This window comes from Sardina pilchardus, chromosome 14, assembly GCF_963854185.1.
Source record: "Sardina pilchardus chromosome 14, fSarPil1.1, whole genome shotgun sequence".
Lineage (NCBI taxonomy): Eukaryota > Metazoa > Chordata > Actinopteri > Clupeiformes > Clupeidae > Sardina > Sardina pilchardus.
Window position 1 is genome coordinate 23,717,725 of NC_085007.1, and position 21,290 is coordinate 23,739,014.

The window sequence follows — 21,290 nt, forward strand, 5'->3', positions numbered from 1 at the left end:
ATTCGTTATGGCTGAAAAATGATTCCTTATCATTGGTCAAGTGATACATCATTCAATATTTCAACCAATGGCCACTAGTTGTAGTTTTCGTGATAGTAAAAACTACAACTCCCTATGACTTCACATACTCGCAATGTTTTCTTTCCTGGTACTCGCGTGCTCACACAAAATGAATGAAGTATCTGTATGTATTTTGGCATTGAGCTAATCATTAGCTATTGTACATTATTTAAAAGAGATGGATGAGTCAAAGGATGAGAAAGCGCATAAAGTCTTCATAGAAAGGCTGACACTTGGTGTTACTCGAGTACTTGGTGAGATTATTGTGCTTATTGAAAATGTCAGTTGCAGCTACTGCTAGCTAGTGAGTGGCGATACAGTAAGCTAGCCATTTAGTTAGTTGTTATCATGCTAATGACAAGCTAAATGTATCTGTTAGCCGATGCATATCTACGCATTCTTGTATGCCTCAACCCCAAGTTGCTTCAGTGACTGACCCCTGATAGCTGATGCTCAAGCATTAGACAGCTGACTATACCAAGCAATGTCAGTGCACCCAGATCTACCTCCTGCCTGAGCAGCTGTATTAAAATGTGATGTCTTATGTTCTGATCAACAGAGAGTCTTCCTGGAGTCCTCGATGTGCGTTTCGCAGAAAGAGAGCCTGCAGAGAAACGATGTTTGCTATCATGGGAGCAGGTATGTTGAGCCACTGATGATATTTTATGATCATAGCTACGCCTCTGTGTGTGAACGCTGATTTTGTTACTCAAAAGAAGCTTTCTGTTTCACAACGCCTCTTGTCCATCAGAAAAACGCCTGTGTCTTGCCTGAGGACCTCAGAGACTTTTATCTAACCACAGATGGCTTGACTTTGACCTGGGGTTCAAAGCTTGAGAGTGAGTCTCCTTGTCAATTTCCTTCTTCAAACTCCCAGACTTGATACAAACACGTCTGAAACACCTAGCCTATTTGATCAACTTGTCATTTTGATTTGGGTACATGTAATGAATCCATCCACCAAGCTAATTAATGAATTATGTGATAACTGTTATTATTATAACACCGTAACTACGGTAACCACAGATGAGTCTCTATTTTATTGCAGATGAGTGTGTGTCTGTGGGCTGCATGGTGATTAATAGTGTGGCCAAGCTCCGGCGGCTTGGCCAATCAGCGGTCTTCTCCCTCCCCAGCACGCCCACCATCGCTGACCTGGACTCTGATGGAGAGGCAGAAGGTGAGATTGCTGAGCACTTCTTCAATGTTGAGTGTAAATGTGAGCAAAATACACTGATACACAACTTATAAATACAGACATTTTTGACCCTACCACACAGAACTTCTGTTCTGTTAGACCTGTGGTCATCCTACCTTCACAGCCAAAGCTCAACATCAATACCGCCTTACCTGGGCTAATCAGTGACAGACAATTTCACCTAAGAAATCCAAACTACTGAAGCTATGTTTACATGCTTCCAATTTCCTAAGATGAATACGTCAAACATTGACCCAAACACAAGGTATTGACCCCTTCACAGTTCACGTCAGAGGAAAATGTGCACGCATATCAGGGTCAGAAAACTTTCCATCCCATTGAATTTTGTGTCTGTGAATTGACTGAAATGTCAAGCAAACGTCAAGAAAACGTCAAGATAAATGGCTATTTGTTTTGCTTGTATACACACTGGACTGGTCAACCAGATAGCCGTATATGGCAGACCAATGAATCTCTGGCCACTTGCTAACGTCGTCTACCCATTCTGGTATCAGCTCAGGATCAGTCAATCAGACAATCGCCATTAGCTAATGTAAGACTAATTATTTTTAAGGTACGGTTCCCGGTCCTGGGGTGACAATGACAGTGCATACCTTGATAGCTCAACATGCCTGACTATAAGCTGCACCATTTCTGACCCCGTTCTGTGTGCGCACCCAACCTAGGCTCGTTTACAAACATTGAAGGGGTTACTTTTCTGCTTTTTTCCATCACCATCTATTCGATTATTAAGCCATGATGCAATAATGGGCAGATAATTCTCTTATTGGGCTTAACGGCTTTCAGACATGCTTGTTTTTCCCCAAAGACAGTAAATTAACTATTTTTTCTGCTATACAGAGTAGCCTTTAATACAGTTGTCATCTCACTACTCACTTGTTGCCTCAACCTAATTAAATCCTATGTTTCGTGGAAGCCTGGGTGTTACCCTTGATGATATCATCTGGCTGCACAGCTACAGTGATTACTCTGATAAAGTTTAGCGACTTTTTTTTACCCTCACTAAAACGGAGGCGATGGTGTCAACCATATTCATACGTGAATGGCTGTAAAACATTCCTATTGTGTATCTTCACTATACGGCAATAAATCTAACCTTGACCTTGACCTTGACAAAGTTTACAAGTTGCAAAAACCGTCTGGCTGCGCTAGTGAACGTCTTTTGACGTAAAAGCTGTTGGGCCCATGACGTTGGACTTAACAACCGAATAGTAAAATAGTCCTTTTGAACTCTTAACATTGGGGTCATTATGCCTTGCAGAGACTGGAAGAGAACAGCCCCGTTTTGATTCCCGCAGTCGGATCTTTGAGCTGGACCCCTGTGCGGGAAATGGAAAGGTGTGTCTGGTCTACAAGAACTCCACAGAAGGTAGTCACTGCACAACCACATTCATTCATCACAAAGCATCCTTTTAGGCAGTGTGAAGTTCAAAGTTGCCATTTTTTATGTAATTAATCTGAAAGATTAGTTACATATAAAGTCGTTTTAAACTGTCTGTCTCTGCCATGTACTTGCACTTAGAATGTCACAGAGCTGAGTGAGCAGAGTTTTTAGACAGACATATTTATCATTTTGTTTGTTTATTTGGTCCTCTGTGTGTCCTGTTTCCTGTGTAGATGAGGTGTCCCAGCAGTGTGATGTGTGGTTCCTGGACCGCTCGCTCTACTGGCACTACCTGACCCCCTCGTTCACCGCCTACTACCGGCTCATGATCACACACCTGGGCCTGCCTGAGTGGCAGTACAACTTCACCCCATACGGGCCCAGCCCACAGGCCAAGGTGAGAGAGTGCAGAGGTCACGCGACAAGCTTTCTGATGTCAAAAGATAAAAGCTATATTGCAGTAATGTGTTTTGTATTTGTTAAGATGAGAACAAAAGGTGAACAAAAAGCTGTCATTACAATTGGGGATTTTTGTTGAAAGTCTGTTTTATTTACAAGCTGTACATCTTTTACATCACCAAGAATGTTCAAATGTAAAACTTAGCTGAGACTTATATACATTTAAAATAGACTTGATATGCAAACATAACACTAACATTGTTTGTTACACAGTTCTAAGCCATATAAGAGAGAGCACACAATTTGCCAGTCCAGGATACAATTTTAACAACTGAGTTAGCAGTGCTGGTGAACCCTTTCTGCTTTTCTGTGTCTCTCCTCATCACTCCAGCAATGGGCTGCCCTCTACCAACCGCTGACCTTCCACTCAGACCCTCACCTGGACTCTGCAGGTGAGCCGCTGCTTAACAAGCTGGACCCGGCCAAAGCCTTCAAGGGGAAAGCCAAGCAGCCGCCCCCCAAAAAGAAGGCCCCCACCCAGGCATCCACCACGGGTTCTGGGGGCCCCCCTAAAATGCATGGGGGGTCAGGGAGACACAGTGCACTAAAGCGATGACCAGAGCATGTTAAAGGGATAAAGCACTGAATACGTGATGCCTACAACATTTAAGCTAGTTGGATATGCAAAGAACAAGGAATGTGTTTTAAAAAGACTGACTGGAAGGCCTTCATTTTAAAATAAGTTGGTATGTCATGTCTGATGGCTGAGAATCATGGTGATTTGACCTTGAATGATGATGATGTATGTACTGTATGTGTGTATGTCCCTGTGTTCACACCTTAACTGGATGAATATGTATTTTGCTAACACTAGCTTCTCACGGTTAGCCCCTGTTTTCCCAGTCTGTCCACTAAACTGTGAACACAGGTATGTTTGTTCACTACCTCTTATTTATGTGAGATCCCCGCTGTCATATATTTATTAAATGTTATTAACGATTAAAAATATGCCTGAAACACATTATGGCCAAGCCTTAGTTTGTTTTCATATGTAGTTCTCAACCATCCATAGATTCTGTGCAATTCTTGTTTTGTTTTCCTTCCTTGACCGAGGAGCACACAAGAGCATACAGACAATTTCCATCAGAGTGGAGTCACATTTTTGAGTGATGGTGACACCATTTTTTTCTGGTCACTGGAGGTACTTTAGTATGCACGTCTAAATGGAGGCCAGACAGGTGAAGAGGGTTGCAGTGTTCAGAGTTATCCGACTCACTAGCCCCGTCTTCCTTTCCCTCTTCAAGGGTCATTTAGCGGCTAAATGTTGTCGCGTCTGCACATAATGACCAGGCCCTGTGATTCATCGTTGTGCTTCCTCTTTTTCCCTCTGCTTTGCCTCCATCAGCCTTGAGATAGGAAGCGAGTAGTGACACATCATCTCGTTGTCCTTCCGGTCCCTTCTCCCTGTGGTATGCTGTTGGTTAGGCTGGAGTGATCTTGTACTCAAGATTACATGGCCTGCCTATCTCCTGAGTCCTGACAACTGTCGTGTTAAGACTGTGAGAGAAGGAGCTAGAGGAGATGCACAACAGCCTTTGCTGTCTTAGATCTTCTCACAGATCGCTGGTGTCCATACCAGTGGTGTCCAGCTGGTGGTCAGCATGGTCCCCAGAACCACTTTGGTCTCAGCATGACTGCCCGAGGGTGTGTATGTCCGACAGCTGTCTACACACACATTTCGGCAGCAGCTGCTTTTTTCAGCTGGTCCAGCGGCTCGCTCTCGGGCTCGTTGTTAGACCCAAGTCCACGCTTGCCCACGGAGGGGTGGTGCATCTCCACGAACACTTTGTAGATCAGGGCACCAATGACCCCACCAACCATCGGGGCCATGACAGGGACCCACCACCATCCACCGCCAGCGCTAAAGGAAAGAGACAGAGAAAGGTCAAAGGTGAACTTTCAGCATTCATATGTTCAGTTGATGATGAGAGGTCAGTTGGACCCTTCACTTCTGTCTTGAGATTTCTATTGTGAATTATGTATTTATCTTCAACAAAGACATCCTATTCTATTGTGAATTATGTATTTATCTTGAACAAACTATATACTGTATAAACCTTCCATGCTTGAGAGTGTGTTGGGCTTTTGGCTTCAATGCAGAGTTGGCCCTTTATTCCCTCTTCCTTTTCAAATGCTGTTTGTTTAACTAAGTGTCTAGGCTGAGATAACTCATCCATACATCTGCCCCATCTCAACAGGATTTTCTACCATAAGGCTTGTGACTACACATCAGCCATTTTTCATTAACCCTCTGTTAAACCATATATTTCCCCTAAACCTTGCATATCATAAACCATCCCCCGTAATCCCCATCTCTATAACATTGATCTCTCATGAGCCATCCGCTGCTCCAGTCCCATTACTCACGAGTCCTGTTTCTCTATTCCACTCCCATCCCTATGAAGCAGACCCACCATATCCCATAAGATCTGTATGAGCTGCATACATTTCCCATAAACCCACTGCTCTAAGTACTCTTCTAAGACAAACATCTACAGAATCCTTACCTGAACACCTCAGGTCCCCATCCTGCGAGGGCACTGAAGACGCGGGGCGCCAAGTCTCGCGTGGGATTGATGGCGTAGCCGCTGTTACTGCCCAGAGAGATACCAATCAGGATGACCAGGAGGCCGACCGCCAGAGGTTCGCTACCGATCGGCGCGGGCTGGTTTCGCTGATCTGACAAGGCCATCAGGCAAAGCAGCAGCATGGCAGTGCCAACCACCTACAACAGAGAGGAGACACGGAAAAGAACAGTGGGTGAGTTTGAATCAGGCCAAGACAGCACAGAGTGTGTCGTCAGAGACCCTTTCTAATCAATGAGAGACAAGAAATACCATCAATACCTTTATCAGCTGCAATTACTATGTCTTATCAGCTGTGCGCATTCATGACGTTAAGCAGTGTTTACTGCATTCCAATAAATGGCTCAACATTTTAAAAATTAAAATTTTGTTGGGAAGAAAGTATTATTATTTTTGCCTTGTTTTTAAAGGTTTTGTTTAAATCTTTTTTCTTTTTCATGTACAATGCAAATGTGCTTGTCATTGTTATGCAAACAATGCAAGAAATGCCATATATTTGCACAATGCCTCATTGTCTCCCCTTATTTCATAACCAGCAAAAGCTTGCAGACCCACTGCTCCTGAAAGGCAGGTTCTCTTCACCTGTCACCGGCGGTGCTTTGAACGGGTGTCGCAGCTGTTCATGAGGTGGACACCTGTTTAACCACTCACCTGGTCAAGGAAGCCAGCGTGGAGAGAGAGGTATGGGGCTGGGTAGGTGGCAAAAATCCCAGCTGTCGCTTTAGGGCCAGTCACCGTGAAGTTTCCCCCACTGTAGTGATGAATGGCATCTGCAGATACAAATAAACGTTGTGAGTGAATATGCCTCTTGCCCTAATGGTTTAATACTAGACAATGTGTGAAATATGGATACTTTAGCTCAAAATAGATCCCTATTGGACATGGTACATAGTACATGTCAACAGAGCACAACAGCTTTCAGTGAAGACGATGTTTGGTGGGATAGTGTAGCTTTATTCTAAAGTAACTAAAAAGCATCCTTTCAGGAAATCTTTGAAATAATTTCATCTTTCAAGGTCTAGGACAGGACAGAAATATGTGTATCATCTTTGTATTTAGAAATCAGTGCTTTATACTCCTTTGTTTCAGGAATATAACTGAAGTCTGAGCACACAAAAAAGCACATGAGAATACAACAATATTGTAACCAGCATGTCCTGAGAAACATGGTCACCATATTGGTTTCATGGACGTAGGGACCTGGAGGTTCTTACATACCATAGTAGAGGGTAAAGACTGTTCCAGCCGCTAGAAAAGATCCCAGGAACTGGGCCACAATATACAAGGGCAGCATCGTCCACTTCAGACGTCCAAAGACACACATAGTAAAGGAGACCGCTGCATTCATATGGGCACCTGAGAGAGAGAGAGAGAGAGAGAGAGAGAGAGAGAGAGAGATTTTAGTTGGTTCTTTCTTTCCATTGGTTTTACACGAGACTGAGAGATTAGCATAATTCAAGTAAAGGCTGAACTACCTGTAAAAAATAGATTGCGCAATTCCACACAACTTACCTGAAACTTTGCCAGCAACATGCACCCCCATAGCCACACCTATCCCAAAACCGAGGTTGATGCTCAGGAACTCCCCAAATGCTCCTGTCCCAGTGACCACCTGAGCCACAGAGCCCAGCCCGAACACCTGCAACAAACAACCAACACACACACACAGTCAACCACAACCCAGCCACAACTGCACAGCCTGTATTGACTAATTAACAACAAACTACCTCAATTATCTCAGAGCCGATACACATTTAATGAAGGGTTAAAGGAACTTTTCTAGGATGTCATAAGTGAAGGACAGAAATGAGAATCTCTCATATCTACGACAGTATTACGTAAATAAACACTTAAGCACGAGGCTTCACATTATGTATGTGAAACAGTGAACACTTTCCATTCCAGCTGAGGGAATGTGTCAGATGCTGTTCTGGACTAAAGCACACTGTAATTACTCTAAGAATAGGATTTGTGGAGCAGGTGTTTTCCTTGTGACTGACATAAGACTAAGCGTGAGTGTGTGTGTTTGTGTGTGTGTGTGTGTGTGTGTGTGTGTGTGTGTGTGTGTGTGTGTGTGTGTGTGTGTGTGTGTGTGTGTGTGTGTGTCAGAAACAAGTCAAGCATTTGGCTACATCCACTAAGAACACTTCACCAATGCCTCCCTCCAGCAATGGAAGATTGCATTGACTGCATGGTTTAGAAGAGCATGGCGCCAGAAAGAGAAAGAGGATCACACACAAAGGGTGTCCAGTGATTGGTCAGTAGTATGTGGGTGTGTGGGCGCGATCACTGCCAGAGTGGCCATCCTGTTGAAGTGAAGGGTTGAGTCACGGGTTTACTATGCTCTGGCACACCATGGGAGGCTCAAGAGTAAGAAGTGACTGACATGATAGTGTACTGTGGCATGACACCGTCCTTCACATTACATCCTATAATACTGTCACACAACGAAGCAAAACCTCTCAGATATCCTAAAAATGGTGAACCTCATAAACGTACTCATAGCTTTCATCCAATCTGAGTATTATGCTTCTATTTTTAATGTCATCTAAATTTATCTGTCCAAATTTTCCATATAGTGACCTTTTGAGGGATGTCTGAATCATATTTCAATGTAGCTACAGTAATGTCCTGTCTATTAGCCGCATGGCGTATAAGCCGCAGGACAGTGTTTTATGCAAGTTAAAAGAAACAAAACCATATTAATGCCATATTTACTGTCCCCATATATTAACCTCATAGCTGAAGACATTTTGCGAAATCAATGTATAAGCTGTGGCTATAGTTGGGAAATTACGGTATATATCTAGCATTACCAACCATGCACCAATAAGACAAAAGGCTGTGTGTGTTCCTATTGCAGGGCAGTGCTGCTCACCATCATAACGAACGTGCTGAGGGTCTCGGCCAGCCCCACGCGGACGACCTCGTTCCTGACCCACGCCATGGTGGCCCCTTTGCTTTCCGTCTGCTCCCCAGCGCGCCCCTCTTCCAGCATGGTCTGAGAGTCCCTCATGTTTCCTGTTTGTTCTCTTCTCCCGCTCTCTCTCTGTACAAGTCAAAGTCTGTTTGATTGGCTTTGCTTTTGTTTGTAGCAAAGGTCTGTCTTTCCCCAAAAAATCCTTCAATGGTTTCCAAGGCTCCTGAATGGAATTGTGTATTGTTAGCGCCTCTCTTTGTTGTCTCTCTCTCTCTGGGTCTGTCTTGCTTTCTCTCCCTTCACTCTTTGCTCTTGAAGTACTGAGCGCTCAGAGGGCGACTCCCCTTATATGGCTTATGTCCCGCCCCCTCAGACAACTGCCAGTCCCCATACACACACACATATAGTCACACCCACATGCATGGAAAGAGAGAGAGAGAGAGAGAGGGGGGTGTTATAAAACCTCTCTAATAGTACTTGTGAACCTTCTCACTGACGGTGTTACTGGGTTCACATGCAGGTTATCTGAAAATGTGCGCAAGTGATTACAATTGCATGTACAGTTCAGTGAACCTTTCCACAGTAAATTGGCCATGACCTTGGATCAGTCCCGTCCATCCCCCGCCACGTAGCAGCGAGCTTTTGGCTCCCAGACGGTCCCTCCCTTTTCCATACCATATACCGCTGTCACCCCATGCTCTTGTTTGATACCTTGGTCACAAATATTGGCAAATGGGATTAGATGATCAAAGGGCTCAATACTCACCCACACTCACACACGCACACACACACACACACACACACACACATAGGAGACTTGCAGCTTATGCCATGCCAATTGTGCCATTGAGATTGAAATTAATCTGATGTCCTCTATTGAACATTTTAATGATATAGCTTGTCTAATTTGGTCTTTTTTCATCTGTCAGCATACACATACTCTCATATCTGTCTGAATTCATTCCTGTATCTATCTGTATTAAAGGACATTTTCTAGATCAAAATAAGGCATATGAAACTGAGCATAGCATTCAGGCAGGCCACAAAGTCAAGCTCAGGCCTCAGTCAGCTGATCCTTAGCAATACATAAAATTAGTGAAATTCATGGAAGGGGCCTTACTTAAGCTGCTTTAGCCAGCCTACTGTATTCTTGCTTCTTCTCCTCCAAACTAATGTCATGCTGCTGTGTCCGACTTAATCAAGGTCATGTTCTTGTCATTGATGTCTGCTCTGCTCTGTATCCTATGGAGGGAACTTTCTGCTACTTTTCCTGCCAAATAGGAGCACGTGGATGCACGTGGAAGGGCAGGGAGGTCTAAATAAATACTCTTTTCACTGTAAAGTGGACCTGATTGAGTGTTTAAAGTGGACTGATTGAATTCAAGTTCTCAATGACAGCACACATTCCACATGGCGTACCATTACTTAAGCCTCTGTAGGTTTTCAAACTTTCCATTATTGATCAGCCATGCAATGACGTGAGCAACCTCAGAAAAGTTTGTTCATATCACAAGGGGACGAATCAATTACTACTCATATTAACTATCTGTTCAAAGGTCCAAAATACAAACAAGTGAAAATGTATTATACAGTTTCAATAGAAGCAGTATCAATAGTCATAAGCTGTAGATCTGGAAAAAAAATAGCCTTTTTATAACGACATTAACTGAAGAATTATGACATTGAGTCCTTGGAGTTTTATATGAGGCTATAGTGTCTAAGGTCAGGTTTTTGAATTTACTCAGTCCTTGATATCAAACGTTCAAGAGGAAAGTTACTTAGGAGTAGCCGCAGCTGTTGCAACAAGATAACTTGTGCGCTCACACACATGCTGCTCTAAGTGCGTCTGGGCCAATTTATACCAAACAGTTATTTTGCAAACACGTTTTTCACAAAGAAAAAAAAAAAAATTCAAAATGGGATATCTCACACAGTAAAATGAATGTCCTTATCCTTATCATTATCAATCAGTTCTGTTCTCTCTGTTGTGGGTTCTCTGTGATGTTTTGAATGCTTGGCATTACGCCTGCAATCAAGTCTGTTCACGGAATCAGAAAGGGGGGAATTTAGCATACTGGGGTACACAACAAAAACTGTAAATTCAAGTTATTATGCCTCTAGTAAACCTAATATACTTCCTGTGATGGAGACGGGGAACTCAACCTGGGGTCACATCCAAGGTTACATCGACTCCACCTGTTCATCCCTCAGGTGATCTGTGTTTGTGTTCACTGAAGAAATCATTATTTTATAATAAAAATATGAGATTGTATTTTAAAGAAAGTGAGGAGTTTACAGGACATTTACAAACCACCATCTTCATCTCCCAACATTAAGTTGTTACAAAAGCAGAGAATGAACAAAGATTATTCCTTTAACCGAGAAGATAAGATAGTGATGACTTGTGACGGCCCCCCAGTGACGTTACTGGGGCAATGGAAATATACGGCAAGACCCCTTAGATGGGTAGTATTACTCATGCAGTGTTGAGGAGGCCATTTGGACTGTCAATACTATTGACAATGCTTGGGATTTTTCCGTGGGAATGCTTATTGTGGCTCTTGTCTTCCTCTCTGCCGTTGTTACAACCATTGACAGGATTTCTGATAAGCGTTTAAGGAGATTCATAGTGTCTTTTATTATCAAATAGAACATTAACATTCTATTTGGTTTCTGAAAACCTACTCAGACAGACCTAGCACTGAAGAAACATCATGCCAAGACTGTCTACATCAGTGGTTCTTTTTGGTATGGGTACCACTGGTGGTACGCGGACTCTCTGTTGTGGTACAACGGGAGACTCCAATATGTTTATTTTTTATTTATTTATTTATTTTTTCATGAAAATAAAATAATCACTTCAAGTTATAGAAAAAAATGTATAATGAAAAAGTATTCAATTTAAACTAGTTTTTTTATCTTTCTTGAAACCCCCCCCCCCCCCAATGCAAAACAGTATGTACAATGTAAAATATATTTAAATTTGCCTACGTTACTGTTATTTAATGGGGGTGCAAACTGTAAGTTTGAGAACCACTGGTTTACATGTTGATCAGAACGAAACAGATTTTGTTTGCAGTACCAAAAAGTTCCCCACAGTGGCAGTAAAACACTCCAGTATATTGAATTTTAGCTGAATCTACAGCCATGGTGCCTAGTCAAAAATATTACCACATTCCACAAGATTCCTGCATTATCATTTATCCAACTGTGTCCTTTTGGTAGTAGTACGTACCAGTAGTAGTAGTGGTATTCAGTTCTGATAGTAACACTGATAGGCCTAATCCTAGCAGGGAAGTATTGCACAATAAACATTGTGCCCTAGCAATTGATGGCCTAAGAGCAGCCTGGCAAGGCTGGCATGCCTTGTAGTAAATTAGACTGACAATGTTCTTGTTCTGGAAATCACAAGGCTTTGTCTTGGGGATTTTCCATCCACGAGAGCTGGCATGTTATCTTAAAGTGGATCCCCTGGTCAATTACAAGAACGACTGATTGATTGGTTGATTGATTGAATCAGTCAAATGAGACAAGCAAGCAGTCAGTATGTAATCCCTTACATATGTCAACTTGAAAAGTGTTGATGCATTATCTAATGCCTACATCCAAAGTACATTTCCATTGTTTATTTTTGCCAATGGACAGCAGTCTTTTTGAATAGCATCTTAAAAGATTGAGTTTAGTATGGTGAAAACCAGACTAATTTATTTCTTTATTCATTACGACACAACTTTCCCTTGTCATTCTTGGTTTTAATGTTGTTGTTGTTGTTGTTGTTGTTGTTGTTGTTTATCCCAATTGCATTTTCAGTCAGATGTAACAAACCTACTTTCATTGTATAGGCAACTATAAAATTACAATAAAAGCTCTATCAGTGTCTACTACTCTTGTGGTTTAGCCTTTTTCTGAGCACCTGCCTCTCTTGGATGTACAGGCATGTTATCTCAGCTAATAGTAGATGTGGAGATCGTGAACAAGTCTATTAACATTATATTAAAGGTGCTCTAAGCGATATTACATGGTATCTAAGCTAATACATTTAGCTGCCTGTCTCCTGAAAACACTGTAAAAAAAAAACACGGTCTCTATATTATATATATTTCTTAAACTAGGTGTACCACAAAGAGGTACAAAATATGACCGCCGCTCAGTCCTGTACATTCTCTCCGCAAAAATGAATCACGCTTGTCCATTCGTTTCCGTCTCCTGCTCCATCCCCTTCTGCAACTTTTATCTATGTTAATGAGTGTGTGCATGTGTGCACTTGCTGTTGTGTTTGTGTACTTTTCTGTCTGTGTGAGGTTTCGCTTGTGTGTGTGTGGGGGGGGGGGTTATTGGGGTGGTCTTTCTTTTGTGCACCCTGGTCTTTCGAAATCCTTGACGAAAAATTGCTGACGGAAGAAAAAAGACTCTGACTAAACCTATATGACCGCCGCCTCACTTCACCGTGGTCATAATGATATGGCCCATAACCAAGTATTTGTTGTGTATTGCCACCTGAAAGACATAAACTCAAAAATCAGGTGCTTCAATGGTCAGCATCTTGGATGAGACGGTGTGAACGACAAATAATTTGATAGGAACACTACAACAATCTTGTGCCAAGTTTCTGATAGAGGGTACTGCAATTTCAAGACATGCATGCCAAAATTTTGAAAAAGCTGAATCACTGGCAAAATCTTTGCATACATGCCAAATTTTGCGCAAGTCTGTCCATAAGGGGCACTCCAACTGACACATTTGAATATACTTCAATCACTCTCTTTGTGCACACATGCACACACACACACACACACACACACACTGCCATTACACACAACCATGGGCCTTTCTCGTGCACATGCACATGCACATACAGACACACTCTTAAAAAAAGAAGTCCTTCAAAATGGGTTAAAGAACCAGTTAGGGGTGCCATATATGAAGCATGCATTTTGATTCTTTTGTAGCACCTTCTTTTCAAAGAGTGTATATTGTAAACATGCACAGTGCACACACACACAGAGATAGAAGGGGTGTCGATGGCAGTACACACACACACACACACACACACACACATATGCTGGTGGGCACACATACACAATCACACACAACCACATGCACAAGTTAAAGTTGACCGATATTTAGCAGACGCCTTTATCCAAGGCAACACGGACTCGCAACAGCAAGCTCAGGAATCAAACTTGGGCCACAATTGTCAGTCAGTCAGACTAATGTTACTACTGCTCCACTTGCTTGCAGTGAATTGGCACACCCATGCAACACACACACATACACAAACACACACTGTCATTGCACACGGGCGTCAAGACCTCTTTTACCTGAACACATTTCCCAGTGCCCAAGAGAGTAATGGGTCCAGTGATGCATGCAAGTCTATCCAGACACAAACATATACTGGTGTAACCAGGTAGACTTCTGCGTTGTATTGTTTATGAATAAATATTATGTGACCCAAGACAATTGCGGGATACTGCTGAAGTTTTATTCTGCACACATGCACAGCAAAATATACACAAGGTGAGTTTAGTTTTCCAGTAGCTCCTCTTCCCATAAAGATTTTGTATGCAAGTTAACACAGCGGTATTATCTCATGTTACTCTAGCTATAGTGCCACCTAGTGGACTTGGTATTACCAACAGTTTACTACACTCCTTCACCATTAAAATAACAGCATAGTCTGGCTATCGCCATATAAGCTCAATCTTTTAAGATTGAACATTAGTATGGGGAGGCTGCTCTTTGTTTCTACTGCACAAGAGGCGTGATCAATGGGCATCGTTCAAATGACTCTGTACGCTTGGACAGTCCTTCAACCAATCAGACCAACGACCTGGTGTGTCTTTTGAATAAGCTAGTTTCTGATTGGAGCCAAAGGTTCAGAGGAGATAGATATGCAGGTTTCTAGCCTGAGCTGCCGGGTGAAATCCAAATTTGCCGGACGTTAAGGCAGGGTTCACCCAGCCTACTAAGAGCATATACTGTAATGTAACATTATGCAAACTCATTGTACCAACTTGGTTCTTACTTAGAAAACTAACATCATCTTGCTTCAGTACAATGCAAAATGTCATCAATAAGGGTTTTTGGGGGTTTTCTAACATATGTGTGTGTAACTAGACTAAGAAAGTAGGCCTACAGGGTAGACTGCCTGTCTTCCGTGAGATCATAAGGTGCATTCTTGCCTTTCCTTGAACATGATTTGATCTCACTACTATCTAATATAGTCTTTCAAGCGTTGAGGCGACACCCGTTCTCTGGTAGAGCGGCGCAGTTCTGCTGGTGGGTTAACAGGTACGTCCAGTCCCTCCGGAACTGCACTCTGCTGATCCTCCTGTTCATCAGGAGGCAGCGGCTCTGCATTTGGTTGGTGCATTGATGTTTCAGCCTCTTCCTCCGCGCTGTCGGCGTTGGGTGGTTCTGTCTGCTTGTCTATAGCGACGGTGAGGATTCTGGATGACGAGCTCTCACCTGGTCGACATGTCTCCTCATCCTCTGGCCGTTTCCCAAGATAACAGGGTATGAAACAGGACCTGTAGGTGACTCCATTGTAGCAGGCACCCATTTTGGTCCCAGCCCATAGTTCCTTGTGTCCTATGTCTCCAAGACCAAAGAAATTGTCATTGATTTTAGGAAGCAGTGTCCCCCTCTTCCGCCCACCACCATTGATGGCCAACTTGTTGAGACAGTACAAGAGTACAAGTACCTTGACACAATAATTGACAACAAGCTATGTTTTGATTTACAGACTGATGCTGTTTGTGCCAAGGTCCATCAGCGCATGTACTTAATTTATCGTAAATTGAGGAATTTTAACATTGATCCCACTTTTATGAGAATCTTTTATTCCTGTTTTATTGAGTCTGTTTTAACCTTCTGTTTTATTTGGTTTGGTTCCTTATCCATAAAAAAACAAAAACCGACTACAGAGTACCGTCAAGATATGTAGCAAAATTGCAGGCATCAACTTCCCCACTCTCTCCCACATCTATTCAAACAGAGTGGCAAAGAAGGCCCAATCTATTGCAGCTGACCCTAGCCACCCCTTGTCTTGCCAGTTCAAGCTGCTTCCCTCAGGACGCAGGTACTCCATGCCCAGATGTCAAATAGACTCAGAAGTTCTTTTATCCTGACCTCCATTTCCATTTTTAAATTGTTTTAAATGTATTAATTTATTTATTCTCTGATTTAATTTTTTATTTGATTTTATTTTACTTTATTTTGTTTTGTTTTGTTTTGTTTTGTTTTATTCTATTGTATTTTATTTTATTTTATTTTATTTTATTTTATTTTATTTTATTTTATTTTATTTTATTTTATTTTATTTTATTTCTTATCTTATTTATTATTGCGTCTTTAGTTACTATGGGTATTGTATGGTTTTATGGTGGTTATGTCTTGTCCTTATGTACCTGTCTGCTGGCTGCACAAAAATTGCCCCTTGGGGACAATAAAGTTACCTTGACCTTGACCTTGACCTTGACCTTGACAGCATCTCCAGGACGGAACCTTCTCAGTCGGGTTGTTTTGTCATGGTTTTCTTTTTGTTTCAACTTTGTTCTATTTTGGACTTGATATCTGGCTTCAGCAGATTGTACGTGAAAAGGCCCTTGTGCGTGTTCACGGTAAGGTACAGTACTTCTTTGAGTCCTCATCAACAAGAATTTGGGCATATGCATGTCTCATGTCTAATTTAGAAAACTGTTGCCCTCCAGATAATGTGGCAAAGAGGTCTTCAATTTTGGGGATTGGGTACTGCTCTAACAAAGAGACTCGGTTTACGGTAAGTTTGTAATCACCGTACAGCCTAATTGAGCCATCAGGCTTCAATATGGGCACCACTGGGCAGGCCCAGTCAGAATGGGGCTACTAGAAACCCTCACTACCAGTGTGGAGTAATATGAATAGATTGAAGCTCTAACTATATACATTGTGCAATTATGTCATTCAAAATATAAGTGTATCGTAACCTGTTACTGGCATGCACGTACATACCATCACACAAACACACATGCACATATAGGGTATCAGTGATTGTGCAGGAAGTCACACTTGTTTATGTTTATGTGTGGTATTTACATTTATTAGCAGATATTTCTTTTCCAAAACAACATACATTATATTTTAACCAAGGACTAAACAAAACACACCGGGGATCTAGCTCGCTCCCTTCAGTATTCCACACAGAGTGTCACTTTTGTTTTGGGGACAGGACAGGCTGCCCCCACTGTTTGTCTTCAGAGCCTACAGAGAACTCACATATTTCGCTTACTGCACCTTTAAACACAAAACTGACTACACCTTTAACTGGTGAGTCAACACACAGTCATCCATCACCCTGAAAAATCTACAAAAAAAAAATCAGTGGTTATGTATAGGAGTTCACAGTCATATCCGTACAACTACAATCAGTTGCAGAAAGACAGAGAGAAGACAATGGTTTACAGTAATATCTGGGGAAAAGTTATTATGGTCACATGAGACCAAAAGAATACATCAAATTTTGGCCAAAGAAGCACATAAGGTTATGTTGTTGCTTTTCAGAACCACTTTGCACATAATACAAGAATGTGGGGAAAGGTTTTTATATAGTTCAAATTCAAGTTAAGTCTTATGATCAAATATTGCAGCTGTATCAAGTTTGACAAAGAATGCAATATTTCATTTCTCATCAAATTAATGTTAAGGAATGGAATGCAGTGTTTCATTCCCTCCCACATTGTGATAACTGGAGTGGATAAAACAAACACACAAAACAAAAACCTCCTACCAACTAATGAGCTGAACATCTCAAGAAAGCTATGACATAACTTAGTGATACAAGCATGGGAACAGTTGCAGATAGACATAAGTATAGCCTAAGCCCGGCCCACCTTATCTACTCTAGCCAGGCCAGGGCAGATCATTTACGTATACTGGTAGAATGTCCCATCAAGCTATTGTCTGCTTGTGTCTCATTGCCCGTGGACTTTCCAGATGTGAGTCGAAAAAACCCAAACATCTGCTTTGTTGACTTAAGCCACCACTTGGTGGAGGGGAAGACCACAGACAGGATATGTTCACAGCGCTGGACTTTAACCATTAACGCGCACGCTTGCGCTCTTTAAGTTTGTGTTTTCTCTTGTCCTCGACCCTGTGTGGCCGTGTGAGTTAACCTTTCGTTTAAAAGGATACTTCTGGTCAGAATGCCTTGGGAACTGAGTGACATCGTGTGCAGCCCGGTATGGGTCATCTCAACAGTTGTCCTGGGGCTGGTAGTGCGATCTCAACGGAGAGGCTCTTGGGACCCGCGCGCGTGTAAAGTGGAGCTGAAGGGGAAAACGGCCATTGTCACCGGCGCCAATACAGGTGACTTTTGATTGTCGCAAATACAGTTTATGTTACCCATTGCAACTAGGCTACTGTAAACTGTGTGCAACTATGATACAACAGAGAACACTTACCTGTTCTCCGTTAATTTGTAAGGGACTGGGGCTGTTCCCCAATATTTAACATTATACATTATATTGATTAGATTTTTTATAATATCGTCGTTTTTGTCATTCTTCCGTGGCAATATGAACGCGCAACGATATTATTATCTAAGGATTCTTTTTACAGTAAAGTAGGCTAAGTAAGAGCACATTTAAACACAGCTTGCAACTGACCAAAGTGCTTTGTGTGTGTGTGTGTGTGTGTGTGTGTGGTCAGGGTTAACGGTCAGGGTGAGAGGGAGTGAGCCATGAATTAATACAGCCAGGAGTTAAACAGCAGATAGCCGACAGTTAGCTATGCCTGAAGTGTGGCCCTGGACTGATACATATTTATGGTCAGGTAGGCCTACATATTAGTGGTCAGTGTTCAGGGGGGACGCTGGTGTTACAGCATGTGGATTGTTGCAGTGCTTCCCTCTGTACCTCTGGCTCAGTCTGTGGAAAGGGTTTCGCTGCCTTCACATGATTATATAAGGAGACCCAGATGCTTTCCAGATGTTTAACCCCTGCCAGACCTCTGTGACTGCACTGCTTAGGTATTGCTGTGAATGATTACAGTTTCACTTGAGACTGCTGAGACTCTGCTGATAACCGTAGAGCACTTGGGGGATGCATAACATTTACTTAAACTAATTGCAGCTGGCATGTTGTTGTTAGCCTCCGTATTTTGCTATACTGGAAAAGCTGTTAGTTGAATTGTTAGAGGGCTGCAGTCAGAACAAGTCAAATGTATTTGCCTGTTTGGTAGATTCCAGTGAGGGCTGAAGATTGTGTCCTGGCGCTATAGCCTAGCTAGCTAATGAAAAACATCTCCTTGTACTCATGCTGATGAAATATTCACTGAGAACTACAAAGGGAGTGGATTACAACCATTACTAAAAATCTTCTGGTCTATTTAGAAACCATGGGCACTAGGATGTCTATATGGTCCATTTTAACAAAATGTCCAGGTTATGCTAGTCTTTGCCAGTGGCACACTGGCCTTTTATTGTGTTTTTTTTTACAGTAACTCATAGGCAACATTGTTGCTGACTTACTGTAACTACCTTTCTACAGTGGCCTTGCTCTGTCCTCAGTGTGTAGGTGTATGTGTGATTTGCCATTTGATATCATGTTTCTGTTGTGTAACACAATTACTGGCAAAGATCTTGATCCTGGGTCACTTTTTGATCTTGGTGTCTGTCTCTGTCTCTGTCTATCTCTTCCTCTGTCTCTCTCTCTCTCTAACCAATTACTTCTATCTGCTGTCCTGTTAACCCCATAATCTAGGCATTGGAAAGTTCATTGCCCTGGACTTTGCACGGCGGGGCGCACGTGTGATCCTGGCATGTCGGAACGAGGCCCGTGGGAACGCTGCCGTGCGCGAAATCCGCGAGCTGAGCGGGAATGCAGATGTGCACCTGCGCCTGGTGGACGTGTCCTCGTTGGAGTCCGTGCGGGAGTTCGCCGCCGCCATCCTACGGGAGGAAAAGGAGATCCACATCCTGGTGAATAACGCTGGAGCCTCAGGTATGTGATACAGCTTCTGATAATAGACCTTATCATTTTTAAAAAAAAAAAAAGCTCGCCATGAGTGAATCCTTTCTAGGCTATTTAGGGTTAAATTGGTAGGCCTATAGTATAATGCAAGGGGTTGAGGAGCAGACAAATGTAACAGTTGAGTAACATCATGTAGGGATGATGTAAGTGACCAAAATGACCAAGCAACATGATCTTTCTCTGTTTATGTGACTAACCCTATATGATGTAAATGACTTCCAAGAAGTAAGTCTGACATCTGTACAGTATGTGTGTCAGAGAGAGAGCCACAGGCAGTAGTCACCAACATGATGGCTGGTTTGCGCTCCCTGCCTGGTGGCTCAAACCAGGTTACAGTTGGACAACATGGTGTACGGATGATGTTATTTCTTTGGTAAAGTTGACTAAAATAGGTATAAAAAAAAATAATAATAACTAGAAAAGCACTCAAAGAGCGCAGAGTGAAAACATAATCGCCTCCTGGATCCAGACGGTGATACAGATCACTCCCAAATTGAATTGTTTCTTCCTTGAGTCATTTCAGACCTTCCCTGAAAATTTCATCGAAATCCATCCATAGCTTTTTGAGTTATCTTGCGAACAAACAACCAAACAAACCAACAAAGAGACAGACAGACAACAAACCCGATGAAAACATAACCTCCTTGGTGGAGGTAATAAATAAATAATATTTATTGTAGGCTAATTGCACAATGAAAACAATGTGGAAAAATCCAACCTTGAAGAGAAGCAAATGTACTCTGGGAAAAAGGAAAATCTCATAAAGAAATAAATATTATTTAACAAAAACCAGTATAGCACCCCTGCTTGTAATTCCCCTCATTGTGAGACAATATATCGCCAAAAGATTATTTGTTCTACCTGATTGTAGTCAACTTTACTAAATGTGGCAATAATTCTGGAGGGTATTGAAGAAAGCGTTGTTTTGTGGTTGTTCAGTTATTGCCACCAAATGCCTTGTTCTGTCCAAGGGCATTCCTTCCTCTTGTTGTTAGGTCTGTCCTCCAGTGTTAAGTCTTCCAAAAATCCCTTCAAAGAAGTAAGAGGTCCCATAAATCTCTAGGGAATGTCTTTCAACACAGTTCCATAAACATACCAAAAACCCAATGGGTAAGACTGTGCTGGTGCTAAGAATCTCGAAAAACATGAAGCAGATCATTTATGCTTTCCAGCTTTTTATTAAATAATGCTTTTTTAGCAGTGGCCAGGTGTTTATGTCTTGATAAGACATTGACACAAAACATTGAAGGTCACCCTTAACAGTTTTGTGACCTTAACATAAAATCATTTACACAACCTTATAACATGACAAACTGCACTTCTGCCATTGTGTTAGTGGCCCTCTGTAGGCAATTAGCACCCCCCCGCCCCGCCCCCATATCCTACCCCCACTCCCACTCCGAAATCAAAACGCAAAAGGGCTGCTGTGCTACAGGAATTTGGAGATCTTTATACAGACTGCTGTCGGCGCATTCCCTCTCTTATCCTGAAGTTATGTTCATACCTCTCAATCAGAGAGGGACCCCGAGAGCAAGTATTGTTAAGGGTGCTTTTAAATAACACTTCTTGACTGGAGGGAAGCTTGGACTGGTGACGTTGTACCTTCTATCCTTCAGTATGGTAACAATGCCTATAACTATGCCTACTGTTT

At 42.2% G+C, this 21,290-nt stretch overlaps 3 protein-coding genes across 3 annotated transcripts in view; 2 read left to right on the forward strand and 1 right to left on the reverse strand.

Annotated features, from left to right (window-relative positions):
- The first annotated feature begins 152 nt into the window (after positions 1-152).
- Positions 153-4,083, forward strand: tpgs2 (tubulin polyglutamylase complex subunit 2). Its single transcript, XM_062553747.1, has 7 exons — positions 153-314; positions 620-699; positions 812-899; positions 1,109-1,240; positions 2,541-2,648; positions 2,897-3,060; positions 3,454-4,083. The coding sequence occupies exons 1-7, from the start codon at positions 239-241 to the stop codon at positions 3,676-3,678; spliced, it is 873 nt and encodes a 290-aa protein (XP_062409731.1). The 5' UTR covers positions 153-238; the 3' UTR covers positions 3,679-4,083.
- On the reverse strand, positions 3,192-8,950 carry aqp7 (aquaporin 7). Its single transcript, XM_062553746.1, has 6 exons — positions 8,586-8,950; positions 7,220-7,346; positions 6,926-7,063; positions 6,359-6,477; positions 5,630-5,847; positions 3,192-4,983 (listed from the first exon to the last, which is right to left on the reverse strand). The coding sequence occupies exons 1-6, from the start codon at positions 8,721-8,723 to the stop codon at positions 4,788-4,790; spliced, it is 936 nt and encodes a 311-aa protein (XP_062409730.1). The 5' UTR covers positions 8,724-8,950; the 3' UTR covers positions 3,192-4,787.
- An 8,633-nt stretch (positions 8,951-17,583) lies between these two features.
- Positions 17,584-21,290, forward strand: part of zgc:64106 (uncharacterized protein LOC393348 homolog) — an 8,326-nt gene continuing 4,619 nt past the window's right edge. The window contains exons 1-2 of the mRNA XM_062553580.1: positions 17,584-17,975; positions 19,370-19,609. Coding sequence (XP_062409564.1) covers positions 17,813-17,975; positions 19,370-19,609 — 403 coding nt within the window. The 5' untranslated portion in view covers positions 17,584-17,812. The remainder of the gene's footprint in view (positions 17,976-19,369; positions 19,610-21,290) is intronic.